Below are 16,323 nucleotides of genomic sequence, written 5' to 3'. Positions count from 1 at the left end.
TCTTTCTCACCTCAGGATGTTGAACCTTCCTTGAGGGTTCGGGTTCATTGCCACAGACATCTGTTCTTGTACTCCCAGCTCACCTGGTTCCCCACCCGCTTTTTAGCTTTCCTTGCCCCTTCCTTGATGTGGGCTGGCGGCTGTCACTTCTCTCCTGCCATGAGCGCTGCCTCCCACCCCCGTTCCTTCTGTGCTCACTTGTTTAGTACTCTGGCTGTGTTGGTTGGGGTCTGGGAAACAGATCGGCCGGCTCTGGCCGGTGAGACTGACTTCATTCGTTCCTCACCCCCCCTTGCGGAGCGCCGGCCAGGGGTGAGGCCTTCAGCTGGCGGCTCCCAGAGGGCCTCCACCGACGTCTGAAGTGGACCGTGGCCTGTTGCTGGGGGGCAGTTGTTAGGTCAGTGATGGAAGACGGTGGGAGGGTGAGAGTGCCACAGGAAGGTTCAGGGAAGGCTGGGTCTGGAGCCGGGCTGACCTGTGGAGACTGGGGAGGCAGTGGGACCAGCGTGAGCTGGGCGTCAGAGGCAGGGAACCCAGGTCAGTGTGGGGATCGAGAGCAGGAGCGAGTCTGGAACATGGCTTCCCTGCAGGGAGATGTGGGGAATCAGGTTGCCCCTCAGACACCAGGCCAGTGAGCTGGGACTTCTCCAGAAGCCTCCAAAGGTGTTTGTTTAGGGAAAACATCTTGTTAGACACATGCTTCTGGAAGAAAAACTAAGTGGCCATCCTGGGGGAATTAGAGTGAAGTAAAGACTGGACAGGGTGATCAGATGGCTGGCGGATGAGGGACGTGGAAAGGGGATGCGTGGGAGCTTCTGTGCAGTTCAGGAGAGCAGGACTCAGCAGCGGCTTAGATGTGGGGGGGTTGAAGGGGGTCTGAGAGAGACCCTGAGCTGCAGGGGAAGTGGGCGTGCTCAGGACCCAAGGGAGAGGGGGCGGCAGGTTCATCGTAGGAGGAGATGATGGGTTCAGTTCTAAACATGTGCATTTGTGTGTGTGTGTGTGTGTGTGAGCTCATCCAGGTGGAGATGTTCAGCCGATATTTCAAATACATAAGTAGTTCTCAGTGAGAAACCAGGGCAGGAGATAGGAGTTGTGAAGTCATTTGCAAGGAGGTGATATTTAAAGCTTGTGTGACCTAAGGGTACCAGCTGGAGTAGTTAGGGTTTGGGCAGGAGAAGCAATAGTGGGGGGAGAAAGCCTGGAGGGCAACTGAGGGAGGTGAGGGGAGGGGGCATGTCAGGTGTCAGAGCTCCAGGGCGAAGAGGAAAAGACCACTACAGGCCGTGGGCTTTGGGGACCAGCAGGTGATGAGTGACCTCGAGGAAGCTTTTCTAGGAATGAAACAGCCACCAGCTTGCCAGGCATAACCCAGTGAGTGATGGGCAGTGGGCCGGCTCTTCAGTTAAGTTTGGTGGTAATCAGAGACAGGGCGGCGGGTCAGGGTTGGGGAATAGTAGGAAGAAATGGAGGAAAGGATTACTAGAAAAGAGTCAGAAAACAAAATCCCACAAGTCACACTATTAGGATAGTTATCATTTAAACCACAACAGCGGCAGCAGCAGAATAAGAAGGGTGGCTGAAGATGTGGAGAATTGGAGCCCTGGTGCGTTGCTGGTGGGAATATGAAATGGTGCCCCTACTGTGGAGAACTGTGTGGTGGCTCCTCAGAAGCTTCAAAATAGAAGTAACACATGATCCAGCCACTCTACTTCTGGGAACATACACAAAAGAATTGAAGAGGGACCTGAACAAATATTTGAGCACCAGTTTTCATAGCAGCACTATTCACAATAGCCAGAAGGCGGATACAACCCCTGTGTCCACTGATGAATGACTGGGTAGACAGAATGTGACGGTACACACAGTGGGCGATTATTCAGCCCCCAAAAAGGGAAGAAATTCTGCCACATGTTACACCATAGGTGAACCTTAAAGACATTATGCTAAGTGTAGTAAACCAGCCACAAAAACAACCACTGTGTGATGCCACTTACATAAGGTGGCTGGAGTAGTTATATTTGTAGAGCCAGAAAGTAGAAGGGTGGTTACCAGGGGCTGGGCAGACGGAACACAGACTTATTGTTAACAGGTACAGGGTTTCAATTTGGGAAGATGAAAAAGTCCTGGAGATGGCGGGCTGGTGAAGTTTGCACAACATTGGGAGTATACTTAATACCACTGAACCATTACACTTAAAAGTGGTTAAAGGGATAACTTTTTTGTTATCTGTATTTTACCACAATAGAAAAATTTTCCTAAACAGAAAACTAAATCCTGAAAGAAAACCAATTTTTGGACCAGTGGGAGGAAGACTTAAATAAAAATTGTCTTACGCTTTGGTCAATAACTGCCAGCATGGGTTTCCTTCATTTGGTTCAGGCTGAGCCTGGCTGACCAGCACCAGCAGGCCCTGCCCAGAAGCTCCTCACCCAGGAGACCAGGGGCTATTCTTAGAAGCCCCTAAAAAAAGACTCCAGTTAAGTTTGGCTTCAGACAGGATGCGGCTGGGGGAAAAAAGAAAATCTTTTCTTGAAAGCAAACTAAAATACTTGTCAAAACACGATGTCTTCTCTCCTGAAGCAATTGAAAAATATCGTGAACCCCTGGAGAGGGGAGGGCGCAGTCACATTTCCTGAATGCCTTATATCGCCCACAGGTTTTTAAAGGCTCAAGTCTTTTCTTGGGGTCTGACTGAACAGGTGGCATTTTAAACAAACAAAAAAATGTTTTAAGAAATACATATATGAAAATATTAAGTATGGGTGTCTTATGCAAAGTGTGCAAATACTCTTCAGGAAAAACAGTTTGTGCTGTTTTTTTTCTCTTTACCCTTAACGTGAATTGTTCCAAAAGAGTGTATTCTTGAGCCTGTAATCTGAACTACCTTATCCATCCATGATAGCTGTGTTGAATTTAGGAGGTAGAATAACTTGTGTGACTGAATAGGCATGTATTCTCCTGCCTGGAAATGCCTGGAATTTTCTATCCTGGTTGATTTCATCTGATACATGTTGTATTTAAGTGTGTCTTGGTGTTTGTTTACTTCTTCTGTGCCAGATAAAGATATTAATAATTACTCATCTTAAATTTCCTGTGATGCTAGTTAGAAAGAAAGAGAAGGAGAAGTTGGCATAGCATAAGCAGCTGATACTGGTGAAGTTTTGCATTGCCTTTTGAAGAAGGCAGACTCTCCTAATAGTAAAGATAAAATAATTTACCAGACACAATCTTCTACCCTGCTACTAGCATAGCACTTGAGGCGTGGTATTTATTTTCAAATTATAAGCTGCGAGTTTTACTCACATTCTACTTGAGGAGTGGGTCATGAACTTTCTCTATATTCATTTAGTTGCAAAGAATAATTTTAAATAAAAGAGTACCCTAAAACCCATACAGCTAAAGCTGCACATATTACATGCATACATTGTTAAATATCATGTTTTATCGGAGATGATCTAATTCCAAAGTGAAAGGTTGAGCCCAGGCTGGTGGATTAGCTGGAAACTGAGCTCATTTGGGGCCCCGGTCAGAAGGCAGCTGTGTTCATTCTCTTCATGACCGGCTCTCCTGGCAGTGGTGTCGACTCCAACACTTTAATCCTTTTTCTTTGTCTTAACAAGACATCCGTGAAGGTTGAGATTTCCATCATATATTATCCTTTAAGGCTGAAGCATCTGCGGTTCGTTGTTTTCAGTGTGAAGAAAACTCTCAGCAAGGCTACTTTAAAAAATTTCTCTTGTTGCAAAACAGCTGGACAGAGGCACCCTAGTTTCTGGGATGGCAAATGTTACAGCTTTCCCTGAATCAAATGGGAAATCTGTTCCAGAGGTAACTTGTACAGCCTCTTGTTTGCCTGGTCTGCCTCAGCTCTTGAGATGATCACACATTTAAATTCTGTTTCCAGATGCAGATGCACGTGTGACCACACTGTCCTGGCACCATGCAGGCACTTGGCCTGCCTTGCATTGCCAAGTCCCCAAGGAAAGTGGTCCTGCGGGCCAGAAGCCAGGCTCTTGGGCCTCAGCCCCAGCTGAGATCACATCCTAGGGTGTATTTGCGGCTTTTCTCTTCGCCTCGATGCCCAGAGTCTTTGGAGTAAACACAGAAGGAATGAGATATAACCCTGGCACTTTAAAATCCTCAAAGCTGGTTTGAGACTCGCACTGCCTTTGCCAGTGCGCGGGTTAGCCCTGCCGCGTGGGGGCAGCGTGTCTTGTGAAGATGCATTTGCACGGTCTCGGTCTCTCCCCCTGGCGCAGTCGTAACTCAGCACTCGCTGGCTGCGCCGCACCTTGCCAGACCAGATCGTGTGCTGTAGATGTTCTCAGCTGGGTTTCAGTTTAGCAGGTGTCAGTGTTCCACCTCGCAGACTTCCTGTTTCTGCCGGGAGGTGGTTGTCTGGCTCCCGGCCCCGGCCCGGCTCAGCCAAGTCCCTTCCCGTTGGCCCAACCGCAGGAAATGTCATGTGCACCTGAAGTCCCGGGAAAAGCACAAAATAACAGGCTTGGGTTTCAGTGTGGAATTCATCTTAGCTTTCAGCCCTCTGGTGTGTAAAGAGGGACGAATAAAGTAAAAGTTACCTTTCCCTGAACATCGAAATTGAAACTGGCCACTAATTCTTTTTTTTTTTTTCTTTCCTTTCTCAACCAGTGCTTAATAAAAATTCTGCTAATTTCTTGGTCCTGTCTTAGGCAATGTAGTCCGGAGACTAAGTCACACTTTTCCCCTGAAGAAGCACATACTCTCAGGCCAGGGGAGATGTCTTCACCTCTACAGATGATTTTGTCATATACCATCACTGCCATTCTCAAAGCAGCTTTGTGAAATACATCATTATTATCCTCCTTTTTACAGTAAAAGAAATTGAGGCTCAAAGTTGTTATTGAGGTGCCAGTGTCTGATGGCAGAGTTCATGGACTTTCCACAGATTCTCAGGTGGCTGCTGTTGGGAGGTGGGCTCAATCCGGCCTAACAGACCCTCTGAAATGAGCAGAGCTGGGCAGGGCCGGACCCCTCAGCCCTCTTGCCCTTATCCGTGCACGTATGTGGTGGGAAGATGGTCTGCCTCCCTAGAGATGAGAAGCTGGACCAGAGATGACAAGCACTGAAGAAAGACTAAGCAGGGCAGCGGGAGCATGGAAGAGGGCAGCAGAGGGGAGGATGAAGGCGGGGAAGTGATGCTAGGAGTCGGGCTCGGTTCAGATGGCATCTAGTGCTCAGGTGCTGCAGGCCGCATATGTGGGTGACTAAGTGGTAAAGCTGTGTACAGTTGTCATGTGGGCTTTTCAGATGCATCAGGGTTAACAGGGCCCCAGCACTTTATGTAGAACCATCCAAAGTGCTTTACCCTGTGCCCATTTTACAGATGAGGAAACAGGCACGGAGAAGGTAGGGCAGTTGTCCAAGGTCTTAGGTTAATAAGAGAAGGTCCTCCTCCAAAACCCACACACCTCACCCCAGTCCTTCTTTGTTGCCTTCTGACTGAGGGTCAGCTTCTGGTACCCCAGGGCTCCAGGTACCTAATAATTGTAGATTAAGAACCATGAAACCCCTACTTCTTTCGGGACATTAAAGCCTGTGCCCAGGACTTCCCAGAGTTTTCAACTTTATTTTTGAGGACAAACTTAAGCTCAAAAATAAAAGAGATCTTCCTGCTTTTAGATACTGCTGTCTGAAGGAAGGGCTTGCTTGATCATTGGATAATAACATTATTTTTTGTATTAAACCATAAAGCATGTCCAGAGGCATTCTGCTTCTTGATTTTCATTTGACACCAGCCATCTTCTCACCCTCCTCTCAAAAAAATGAGAAAGGCAGTTTATGTAAGGAGGGACCTGTCGTCCAGACAAAGAATATATGTTGTTCCCCAAATGAAGTAAATGTGTATTCCTGGTTTCTAGCTCTCTCAAGGCCCATGGATGTGTGGCCCAGAGGGAACAGACCTCGTGCTAAATCCTGATTGGATTCTGGCACCTTCGAAAGCAAGAATCTTCTGACTTTAAAGTACTGACTCTGCAGACAAAGGAAGTAAGAAAACTAAATATGTACTCAGTAATTATCACAATGGCCTGCGGTTGGCCTCATTTTACAGATGGGGGTCTGATGCTAATCCCATCACCCAGGTAGCATAGGGGATTTCTTCAGAGTCCACTTTGTGCTTATTTCACTGATGGGGAAAACCGAGCAGAGTCAGTCAGTGTGAGGACTTACCTCAGAATGTTGTCACCAAAGAGAAGAAAGAGCCACACTTTTGAGGTTTTGGGTAAAACACAGTGGATTAGAGCACCTTTGAGTGTTTGGAGTGTGTTTCACTCAGTGCTGCCTCCCTGGATGAGACCAGCCAGCTGCGTCAGGCACAGTGAGTTAACCCCTTGCGCGCACACTTGCCCACTTCAGGAGGGGTGCGGGAAGAAATGAGTTCATGGGAGAAGAGTCTGCACAACTCGGGCCACACTGAGGGCGAGAGAGCGGCCAGGGGGCATCCCCGCTGCTGGTGGGCAAGAGGTGTCTTGGGAGGTGTGGATGACGAGGTACTTTGAGGGTGTGAGTGCCTGCCAGGGTCAGGTGGCTGTCACAGACACATTGCTTGTTCACAGACTTGCTTTGAGACTTGAGCTGGTTTTGGTGACCTCCCCTCCTATGAAATAAACAGGGAGTGGGGGTGCAGAAGGGTCTGTGGCGGAGGGTGGGAGTCGGGGCCGAGAAGGAATGTCTGGACCCGAGATGATTCTGCCTGGGTCCCACGCGAGGTGGAAAGCTGAAAAGTTTCTTCTCTCTTCCCTTTTTGTGCACTCGCCACTTTATAGACAAAAGAGCGTCCTTCCCTTCGTGTCTCAGTTGAACTCTGAGATTCTCGCCAGAGCCCTCAGCACTGGGCTAGCGGGTCTGCAGCGACAGCAGGGCCAGCCCGTGAGCCCAGGTCCTCATGCTCCCAGGCCAGCGCGCTCTCCCATGCGCCGCTTAAGGATGCTCGAAAGACTTCAGTTTATTTTGAGAATTAAAAAGTTAGAGTATTACCTTGTAAATTGTGTATCCATGTTGTACATGAACTTTAGAGGGAGAGAGGCAGTGCTGCGGGTGGAAAACTCTGTGCTTTCTGTTATCCATCCCCCTCGTTTGTGAAGATGGCTCTGCCCAGGGGTTGCACAGGGTGTTGTAGTTGCAGCCAGGAGGGAGCACCAGGCATGTGCCTCCTTCCACAGACAGGAGCTCTCCTGTGTGACAGCTTGGCCACTTCACTCCACAACACACAGAGTGCAGAGCCGGCGCCTCTCAAAACTGGTGTTAGATTTTAGAGCTGACAATTAAGATAATGTTTTCAGGGAAAGCATAATCCTCAACAGCCCCTCTCTCTTGTCACTGGTCTTTAATTACACATAGGTGGAAAAAAGCACGCTTAATTGTTTCAAAGATTATTATTTTTTTAGTAAATGTATAGTAAATGGGGGAGATTAATAAAGGGCTATTCTCTTCTCAGCTTGTGGTTTCTAATTACATCAGTTACAGCTTAGCCTTCCTCTTCACTAGAGTGCAGGCATGAACTGGAAAAGAATGAGCTAATCCATAATAGATCAGGTGGAATAAAGATCTCCATTCATATCTTTACCTTTTATCCCTTGCTCTGAGTGCCAAGAATTAATGCTGTTTGAAAGTACAAACTGAACCTGCCAAGCCTCGGATAGCTGAGATAATCCTAATTATTTTCAATGTTAGTGAGAAGGGCAGAGTTCCACTCTGGAAAAGAGTTCTATTGTGAAACATTAAATATCTGCTAAGTGGTATTGATTGGGCATGATTTTATTTCCAAACACTATGGTTATCACTAAGCGGAAGAATTCCTTGTTTGAGACATTCATCAGCTTTTCATCAGACTCCTGGGCCTGCAAACTCTAGGAAGCTAAAGAGGCCGGCACTTTTGTTTTTTTTCCTGTCAGCATCTAGGTGAAGAGTTGCTAACAGTTGAAGAATGCCACTTGCATTTTGATTTTTAAAATGCTTTCTTAGTGGGAGTTTAATAGTACTTAACAGATAGAAAAAGAAAATTTTTTTTCTCCAGCATGAATATCCTGTTTTCTCACATCGCTGGAAGAGAATTATTCCTTCCGGTCCATTGATTTCCAACAGATCATTCAAGTTAAAAGTCAGGGGTCTTTGCAATGTCAAAAGATTTAGCAGTTAGATTGTTTTTGTTTTGTTTTGTTTTTAGAGAGGTGGGTTTTAGGGGAAGTCTCTAAGGCTTTCCAAAAAGAATATTGGTAGTTAGATGGCATCACTGACATCCTTTCCCCCTACATTGGTAAGAGTGATTATGTGTAAGGTTTTTTTGTTCGTTTTAAAATATAATAAAAGAAAGACCATTTAGCTTCTGTAGACAAACAGGCTGCTTGAGAGAAAACAGATACTGGGCTTGCTGGTTCAAACAAGGGTCAGCCTCAGGGTTTAGTCTCCTTTCATTGTAACACGAAAACAGATCAGATGGGCACGTCCTCCCTTTTTGCCCTTTTCTTACTTTTCAGTCTCTAGTCTCTTCTCTCCAGAAGTCATTTCTTCCCTGTCTATAAATGCTGGGAGCCTATGGATGATTACAGGGTAGCATAATCCTGAATTGTTGATTGCCTGTGAGAGCTTCCTGCCCCCCAGGCCCAACGCAGCTGCCCCCATCCCTGCCCTACCCCCGGCACCAGAGCAAAGAGCTCAGACTTCACTCATGCAAATAGTAGTGTGTTGAGCATCTCCCGGCCAATTATTCTTTCTTTCTTTGGGTTTATTCCCCAGAGTGGAATTACCAGGTCAAGGGGTATGAACAGTTTTACGGTTCTTATTCCATGTCACTAGATTGCTGTCCAGAAAGATTGAACCAATTTCCAGTGCGACCAACAGCGTATCTTTCCCCACAGTCCCATGGACACTAGGCATTAGTATTTTTACAAAATAATGAAGAGGAAACTTTTGAGTTGAAATTAGCCTTCTGCAGGGCTCATTAGAATCAACAAGCAAAAAGAATTTTGGCTTTTTAAAAATTGGTATAAAATGATTTTAAATGACCAATTATTACTCTTTCCCCCAATAAAGTTTAATGAAGCTGCATTTGAAGGAAGAGGGTACCCGAGGGACTGGATTTAAGGATGATAGTGAAATAAGTTTTGGACATTAGTCACTAAGATAAACACTTACTAGATCTTTAATGCACTTGGAACTACTTTTACAAGGTGCTACACAGAATGAGTTAAACAGACAGATACTATCTCTAACTTCAACAGCCTATTATTCAAAGACAATGCTAAGCCTTGAACAAATGAAAGTAAAATGAACTAGATTTAAATTTTGAATGGAGAAAAGCTTTTAAAAATACAGGTATTTTCCCAAACAGGTTGAGTTCCTTTATTTGCATCTTCTCTGGAGTGCAGTCATGCGTTGAGCATGCTCAGAGCCTCCCTTAGTCTGTGTAGGTGACCCACTGTGCACGTTTTTGTAGCCCCAGGTCACAGGAACACTTTTAAAGAAAATATCCACAAGGAAAGTGAGAGCAAAAAGGGCTATCCCAAAATTCCTTTCTTTTGCAGAATTCCTGTCCCTCCCTTTTTCAGTCCCAAGTGGGCTGAATGAGGAGTGGAGGGGTACCCCTAGGTCAGCTGTTAACTGTAAGCAGAAGGCAAACTCAGGGCTCAGAACATGTCTGGGGGACGCTTACCTGTTACCCTTTATAGCCTCTGCAGTAAACTGACAAGGGTCAGTTATTTTGCTTCCTTAAACACACACAGAAGTTAGGAAGGTTCCGTGGCCAGTGACTAAATGTGGCACCCAAGGGTGGGATGTTGCAGTGGTGAGAACAGGCCAGAAGGTGGGGCTGACCAGTGCTGCTCTGCCCTTGGCAGCTTCCACAGGGTCCCCTTGTAAAGTAGGGAGAATAATTCTCAGCGATGGTTTGAGGGTTAAATGTAAATACTCATTATTAAAGTAAGTGGCATACAAGAAGCAGTCAGTAAAAGTGCCCTCCCTTCCCCATCTCTTCTATTCAGAGGACCTTCTATCACTGGTTTGAGGTGTGGGAATGGGGGTGGGCAGATTAACTCACAGATTCTGGTTGGCTCTTAGTTGGTGCTTCAGATCTGTGTGTAGAAACAAGATGTCTGAGCAAAGTCTGCTGTCCCCTGTGTATACAACATCCCTGAGCGTGTAACACAATTCATAAATTGTCTTGGATTTGTGGGGAAATTAACATCCATATAACAATTCAAATTTAGTAAGCAGCCTTTAAGAACTGCAATAAAATGAAGGTTTCATGTTTCATAAGTTCCCAGTTTAAGGGAGTTGCTATTATATATTTATACACACATGCACATGCTTTTTGGGGTATCTATAAAGTACTATTTAACTGCTTTTTCCTTTTTTTTTTTAAAGCTTACAAACTAGTACCTTGCTTGCTTTTTATTTAAGTTACTAAAAACTGAACAAATAATATCAATATCAAAAGTAAATTGCTTATCAGGAAACTACCTAGATTGTTTTTCAAAAATTTTAACTTACTCAGTTTTCAGATCACTCCTTTCCTTTTTGGATATTGAGGTAACTATCCAAAACTCTCCATCTGTCTGTCTGTATGTACGTCACGTTAGAAGAAAGGGGCTTTCTGGAATAATTTGGTCCAGTAGAGTGGTTAAAGATCAGCTGCTTAAATCCCAGCTCTGTTCTTTTATTTCTGTGTTGTTCCACTAGCTGCAGCAAACCTTTTCCAAACCCATAACAAGCGTAAATAGTGTTCTCTTGTAAAAAGGTCTCTTTTCAGCATGGTAATATACCTTATTAAATTCCAAACATAATAAGTATTGATGGCAAACACATCAGGACCCAGTACAGCTTCTACTATGATTTAGTTCTCTACAAATGACTTCAGCACTCAGCTCCCAGTGCATTTTGCTAATTACATCATAGATTTCCCTATTGATGAACACAAGCTGAATTAACACAGGAGCACTAATGTACCCTTTCACCATTATTGTTGTACAAGAAGCCGTGGCAGATGCTGGCAGTTAGTTACACAAACATTAGTATTAACGATTGGCCATTTGGAATTGGTGACAAACTACTGCCCGGCAGAATCCTGAGGCTGAAACCAATCAGGAAGTTAATGAGGAGAGAAATTACCACTGCAGCTTCCCCTTAATTACATTCACACTAGGCAGGAAGGGAGTTCTGGGGGTGGATCTAAACTCGGCTAAGATTAAGAAGGTCAGAGACCCTTTTGCTTAAATTTTGTATCTACTGTGGCTTGTAAGGTTGCAAAAATTGTTCAACATATTATTACTTTTGCATCCTTCATATTTAATGTTGGTTTCCCAGTGACGTTTTATGTTTATGAGTTTGCTGTTAAAACCTTTACCTGACTTGTTTCAGTGTTACATAATTTAATTTCTTTTACTTTCTGTGTTTTTAAAAAGGTTTCCTTCCCATTTACTGCTTTTTACCTTTTACAAGTTATGTATGCTAACCACCCCCTCCAAGTGCTAGTTTCCCTCTCTCCAAGGAAATAACAGGGACGTTGATAAGCTCTCACCTTCACTTGCTATATGCTGAGAAACTAGGGTTACCTGTCAAACGGTGGAAATACCTTGGTGGGATCTTGCTTGGGGTAATTTGTCAGATGGGTCGTTTGACAAGGCTCCTTCTGTTAGCATCCTTTATATAAAGGGGAGGGGCTCAGTTAAGGGTGGAAATAGTTTCCCCAAAGAGGGGGGAGCAGACTGTTTTTAATGAACATAAAATTGAAACTCTGCTCCCTAACTAACCTCTTAAGTTAAATAGATAATGCTGTGGTTTTTTTTTTATTCTGAAGAAGCTCTGGGGATTTTAATTGGTGTCTATAAAAACGCTTTCAACATAGAAATTGCGGAGTACCTTTTTCTTTGTTGGAACCTAACTGAACACCGAATACAGAAATACTAGCCACTTGTAACTCACTCTTCTCCCTCTGTCTCCACTTTCCAGTATTCTCGCCACCTAGCAGCCAAGATTCGGGCTTGGTTTCCCTCTCCAGCAGCTCTCCTATCAGCAACGAGAGCACAAAGGGAGTGCTCGAGTGCGAGCCCGCCTCGGAGCCCAGCAGCTTCACGGTCACTCCTGTCATCGAGGACGACGAGTAAGCGTTTGGCGTTCATTTGTAGCCGCAGGCTTGTTCCATTCATACACAGGGTTTGTTGTTAACATTTTGCTTTTTGACTTACGTTGCCAACTTAACTGTTGAGGATGCATTTGGTTTATACTCCGTAGAGCTTAGCCCGGAGGCTAGAACACATTTGGAATAGTTTAGGATCTGTGACTGCTATCTGCAACAATTAAGTGCTTTGCTCACGGAGTTCAATCTCAGATAGTTGTTGTGCCCCTCATTTTTTATGACACTAGTTTACATGTAGTTTTCAAGAAATACAATAATTCACTCAAGCAGAGCAGTACACTTGAATCTAAATGTGTCATAATTAGGTGTTTTAGTTTTAAAATGAAATCCTAGGTGCCTTAGGTTTTTTTTGAAATTTAATATTTTAATACAACTGCAAAAATATAAATTTAGCCAAAATACCTGACTGGTGAGAAGAGCAGACAGTTAGCGATTATTTTTGAAATCTGCAGAAGGTTAGAGGAAATAGAAATACTGTATGTTTGTGTTGCTGTTGGAAAAGCCAAGCCCCCATCCCATCCCCTCAAATCCAAAACATGACTGAAACATAGTCAGAAGGAAAAAGTAATGCCTTTGAGAATTGCTGCCTTTTCTGTAAAGGGTAATTTGAAAGCAGTACAATTTAAAGTAACCCTAGTAATGCAGAAATTTCCTGTGTGTTTCTTCAGAATAAGAGTTTACGATACATATTCTACTACAAGAAAAAAATGGATGCAATCTAGATTATTTTGTAACGTTAGGTTGTAATCTGATTTGAAAATAAGTACCTCTTTAAAAGTTACTACAGATTTCTGAGTTCATTATTTTGTTAAAAAATTGCTTGTAAAGTACTTCCTTATGTAACAGAAGCCATCCTGAAATGAAACTAGTCTAAAAAAAATTCATTGTTCTGTGTAGTTGCAGCTGTACCTGAAATAAAAATGTTATTGATGACTGAATTTTCTTGTGTGTATATTTGGTGAGAGGTATTAAACAGGAAAAAAGAAATTACTTGTATTTTCTTCGCTCTGTGCTTTGAAAACATCTATTTGATTTCACCCCCATCTGTTGTAATCAATAACCTGACCATCTTGTTTTTTATTAAATGCACTTACTCTTAATTTCATCCACCAGTGGTTTTAGAGAGAATAATGTGGAGTTACCTATATAGGTTTGACATTATAAATCACTTCTTGGGGCTGAATCGTATAGCGGTATCGATTGATCCTGATATATCACAGAAATTTACTGTCACTTCTGTTTTCAATTAAAGATACAATCAGTCAGATAATGACTTAATTGGATTTTACAGAAGATTGAGTTTTATTGCCCAGTGCTTTACGAGTTTAGTTAAGGAAGATCATTTTATCACACTTGTCAGGCTGCTGCTACTGCAGCCGAGTGCCCTTCGGGGCGGCTGTAGCTGTAGCTATTGTGACGGTGACGCTGGGCGGCTGCAGGGCGCGCAGGGAAGGTCTGGGCAGTCGAGTCACCACCTCCAAAGCGTTAATGGTGGCTTCTTACAGATGAAGATCCCTTGCTCACCTGCGCACTCGCTGTCCACTGCCCAGACTCCTCTCGATTTCTTTGAATAATCCTGGCTTCTGCGGATCCAGGAGTCTTCCAGTTCTTACCATTCCATAAACGACCCCAACACACTAATTTTGCCAGGTGTTTTTGATGGAGAAACTCGGCATGCCCCAAATGGGGGGGGGGTGTGCGCGCGCGCGCGCGCGCGCGCGCGCCCTCTCCCAGCACAGCCCCCTTCAGTGCCCCTACATTTCTGGAAAGCCATGACGGAGGCCGGATAAGCGTGCCAGCACGCTCTGACTCGACTGAGCACCCTCCGGGCCCCTGGTGCCCCCAAGGCACCAGGTTCTGGTTTCCAAGGCTGTGCGCAAACTGCCGCCCGGAGCTCAACTCCTGCCGCTTGAGCTTTGGGAACCACACTATCGCGTGGGCAGCGCCAGCCCTTCGGAGAGACCCCTCTGGTCAACGCCCCGAGGGTCCACCTGCTTCTATCGCTGAGTTGGGTTCTCAATCTGGGCAGCCGCCGCGTGGGAGCGCCGATCAACGATCCAGCCCCGGAAAGGCCACTCCCAGCGCGAGGGCCAGGCCCTAAGACCGCGACGAGTCCAAGTGGAGTCTCGGGAAGGTTCTTCTCCACCGAATAGCCCCGTAAAATAGGGACCTGGGCCTTCCTCCTGCGCCTGGTGGGGTGGAGCGGCCCTGCGATGCTCAAGTTTCCTTCACAGGGGCTTACTGATCGTTAGGGAGGAGGGCGCCAGGCAAGCCCAGGGCCTGGCCCAGGCGGACTGCGTAAGGAACTTAACACATTCTGAACACAAGGTAGAGCGCACACATCAAGTTTTGGCTACTGGATTTTAACCGTATTTTAATGCCCACATTTGAGGGGCGGTCAGTTTCTCCGAGCTCTGCGCCCTTGAACGGAAACCTGTAACAGCGAGGCCGCGTGCTCTGGGGCGGCAGCGGCGCAGTGTGTGAGTGCGCGCTGCTGTGGGCGTGTCGGGCGTCACTGCTCCTGCGCGGGGAAACCAAGGCAGGCGCGCAGGGCCTTCCCCTCCCGGGTTCTGGGCAAGCTGCCGCCAGACGACTTGAGGCTGTGGGGAAAAGAAGCTCATGCCTCTCTCCAGGGCTGTCTGCGGCTCCCCGCAGGGGCTGGGAGTGAGGGCGACCCTTACCCAATTCCAGCTGACGCAGCCCCCAGGCCCGAGCCCACCCTGGTGCCCCTGCCTCTCACCCCACTAGTGTACAGTGGACGCCCCGCTGAGGAACTAGGGCCTCTGAAAAGGCCGTCTGCGGGGGCCCAGGGCGCGCTTGAAGACACTCGTCTCCCGGCTGCCACAATCCCTGATACACCTGCAGCGAAGACTCCCCAAAGCCCACGCACGAGACCGCAATTCCGGTCAAGGGCAGGAGCCGGCACCACCGCCTCCCTCCCACGTCATGGGAACTAGACTGCTGCCACGCTTAGAAATCGCGCCCCTCCCCGCTTCACGGGAACGGCAGTGCTGAACCGGCTTCACAGGCACACGTGGGTTGCATCGCACCTGACGCTTGGCACCAAGTGGTATTAAAAGCGTTTTACAGAACGCGCTTCGCGTCGCAAAGAAACCCAGAGGGCGGCCTGTCGAGGGAAGGGGATTTTTCCTTGGCTCCTGGGCTTGGTCCTGCCCGCCCCACGGGTTGGGGTTGCGGAGGCGTCCCCGCACGCTGCCGCCCCGCTTGGCGGTTTGCTTTGGAAACTTGTGAGGGGCTTTCGCCCGCTTTCTCCCTACACGCACACGCACGCGGACCAGGCCTTAGACCTGTGCTGCTTGCCCGGAATCTGGCGTCCGTGAAGCTCAGCCGCCAACGACTCGAGATCATTAAAAGGCGCCTCATCCCTCTCCCCCCCCCACGGAAGTGTTGTCTTCCTCAACTCTCAGCAAAAATATCTGCAAACTTTACGGCAGATCTAAAGCTGCTGTCGGGACAGCTAGGGAGGGTCCTGGGCGAATGGGCCTGGCAAGCAGGACTCGGGGCGGGGCGTTGGGTGGGCGGAGCCCGAGTGCGCCGGAAGTCGCCCCGCCCAGGAGTCTCTGGTGTGGGCAAAGGGAGCAGGGAGTCTCGGCCTAGATCCCCTGGGGTGGGGCACCCTTCGAGTCTCAGCACAGCGTCTAGGCCTTGCCACGTCGGTCCCGCGAGTGTGGCCTCGGTGCGTGGAGTTCGTATTCAGCTTTCCCTGGGTTGCGGGCAGCTCTGGCCGTTTCCGATCTTTATTCCCGGTCCTCTTGAACCGAGAAGGGACTTCTCCGGAAGCCCTCACATCCGACCACATTCCCTGGGGCAGAGCTTTGTTCCCGGACTGCGGAGGAAGTGGGGAAGAGGAAGAAAGTTCTGGAAAGGGGCCTTTTCTTGGGGAAGAAGTGCACCAGCACCCCAAGAGCAAACAGTGGGGAAAAGAAACTGTCTTGTATTTTGAGTGGTTCTCTAAATTACCTAAAGTGATTTCGTCGGCCTTTTTTGGTTTTGTTTTAAATTTTTAAGTCTCATGGGAAAGATTATTTAAAAACTTCTAAGGTCAGCGCTCTTCTGATTTCACCTTGGAGGGTACGTGCTTTTTATTTTTCCTTTGGCACAGAAGGCAGACGAGATTTGCCGGCTGT

General features: G+C 46.8%; 1 protein-coding gene across 2 annotated transcripts in view; it reads left to right on the top strand.

Annotated features, from left to right (window-relative positions):
• DMRT1 (doublesex and mab-3 related transcription factor 1) overlaps positions 1–13,113 on the top strand; it is a 92,447-nt gene extending 79,334 nt beyond the window's left edge. For both annotated transcript variants that reach the window (XM_072959505.1, XM_072959504.1), the window contains exon 5: positions 11,989–13,113. In XM_072959505.1, the coding sequence (XP_072815606.1) occupies positions 11,989–12,143 (155 nt within the window). In that variant the 3' untranslated portion in view covers positions 12,144–13,113. The remainder of the gene's footprint in view (positions 1–11,988) is intronic.
• Positions 13,114–16,323: the final 3,210 nt, after the last annotated feature.

This window comes from Vicugna pacos, chromosome 4, assembly GCF_048564905.1.
Source record: "Vicugna pacos chromosome 4, VicPac4, whole genome shotgun sequence".
Classification (NCBI taxonomy): domain Eukaryota; kingdom Metazoa; phylum Chordata; class Mammalia; order Artiodactyla; family Camelidae; genus Vicugna; species Vicugna pacos.
Note: the sequence above shows the minus strand (reverse complement) of the source record. Positions and strands in the feature narration are given on the sequence as shown.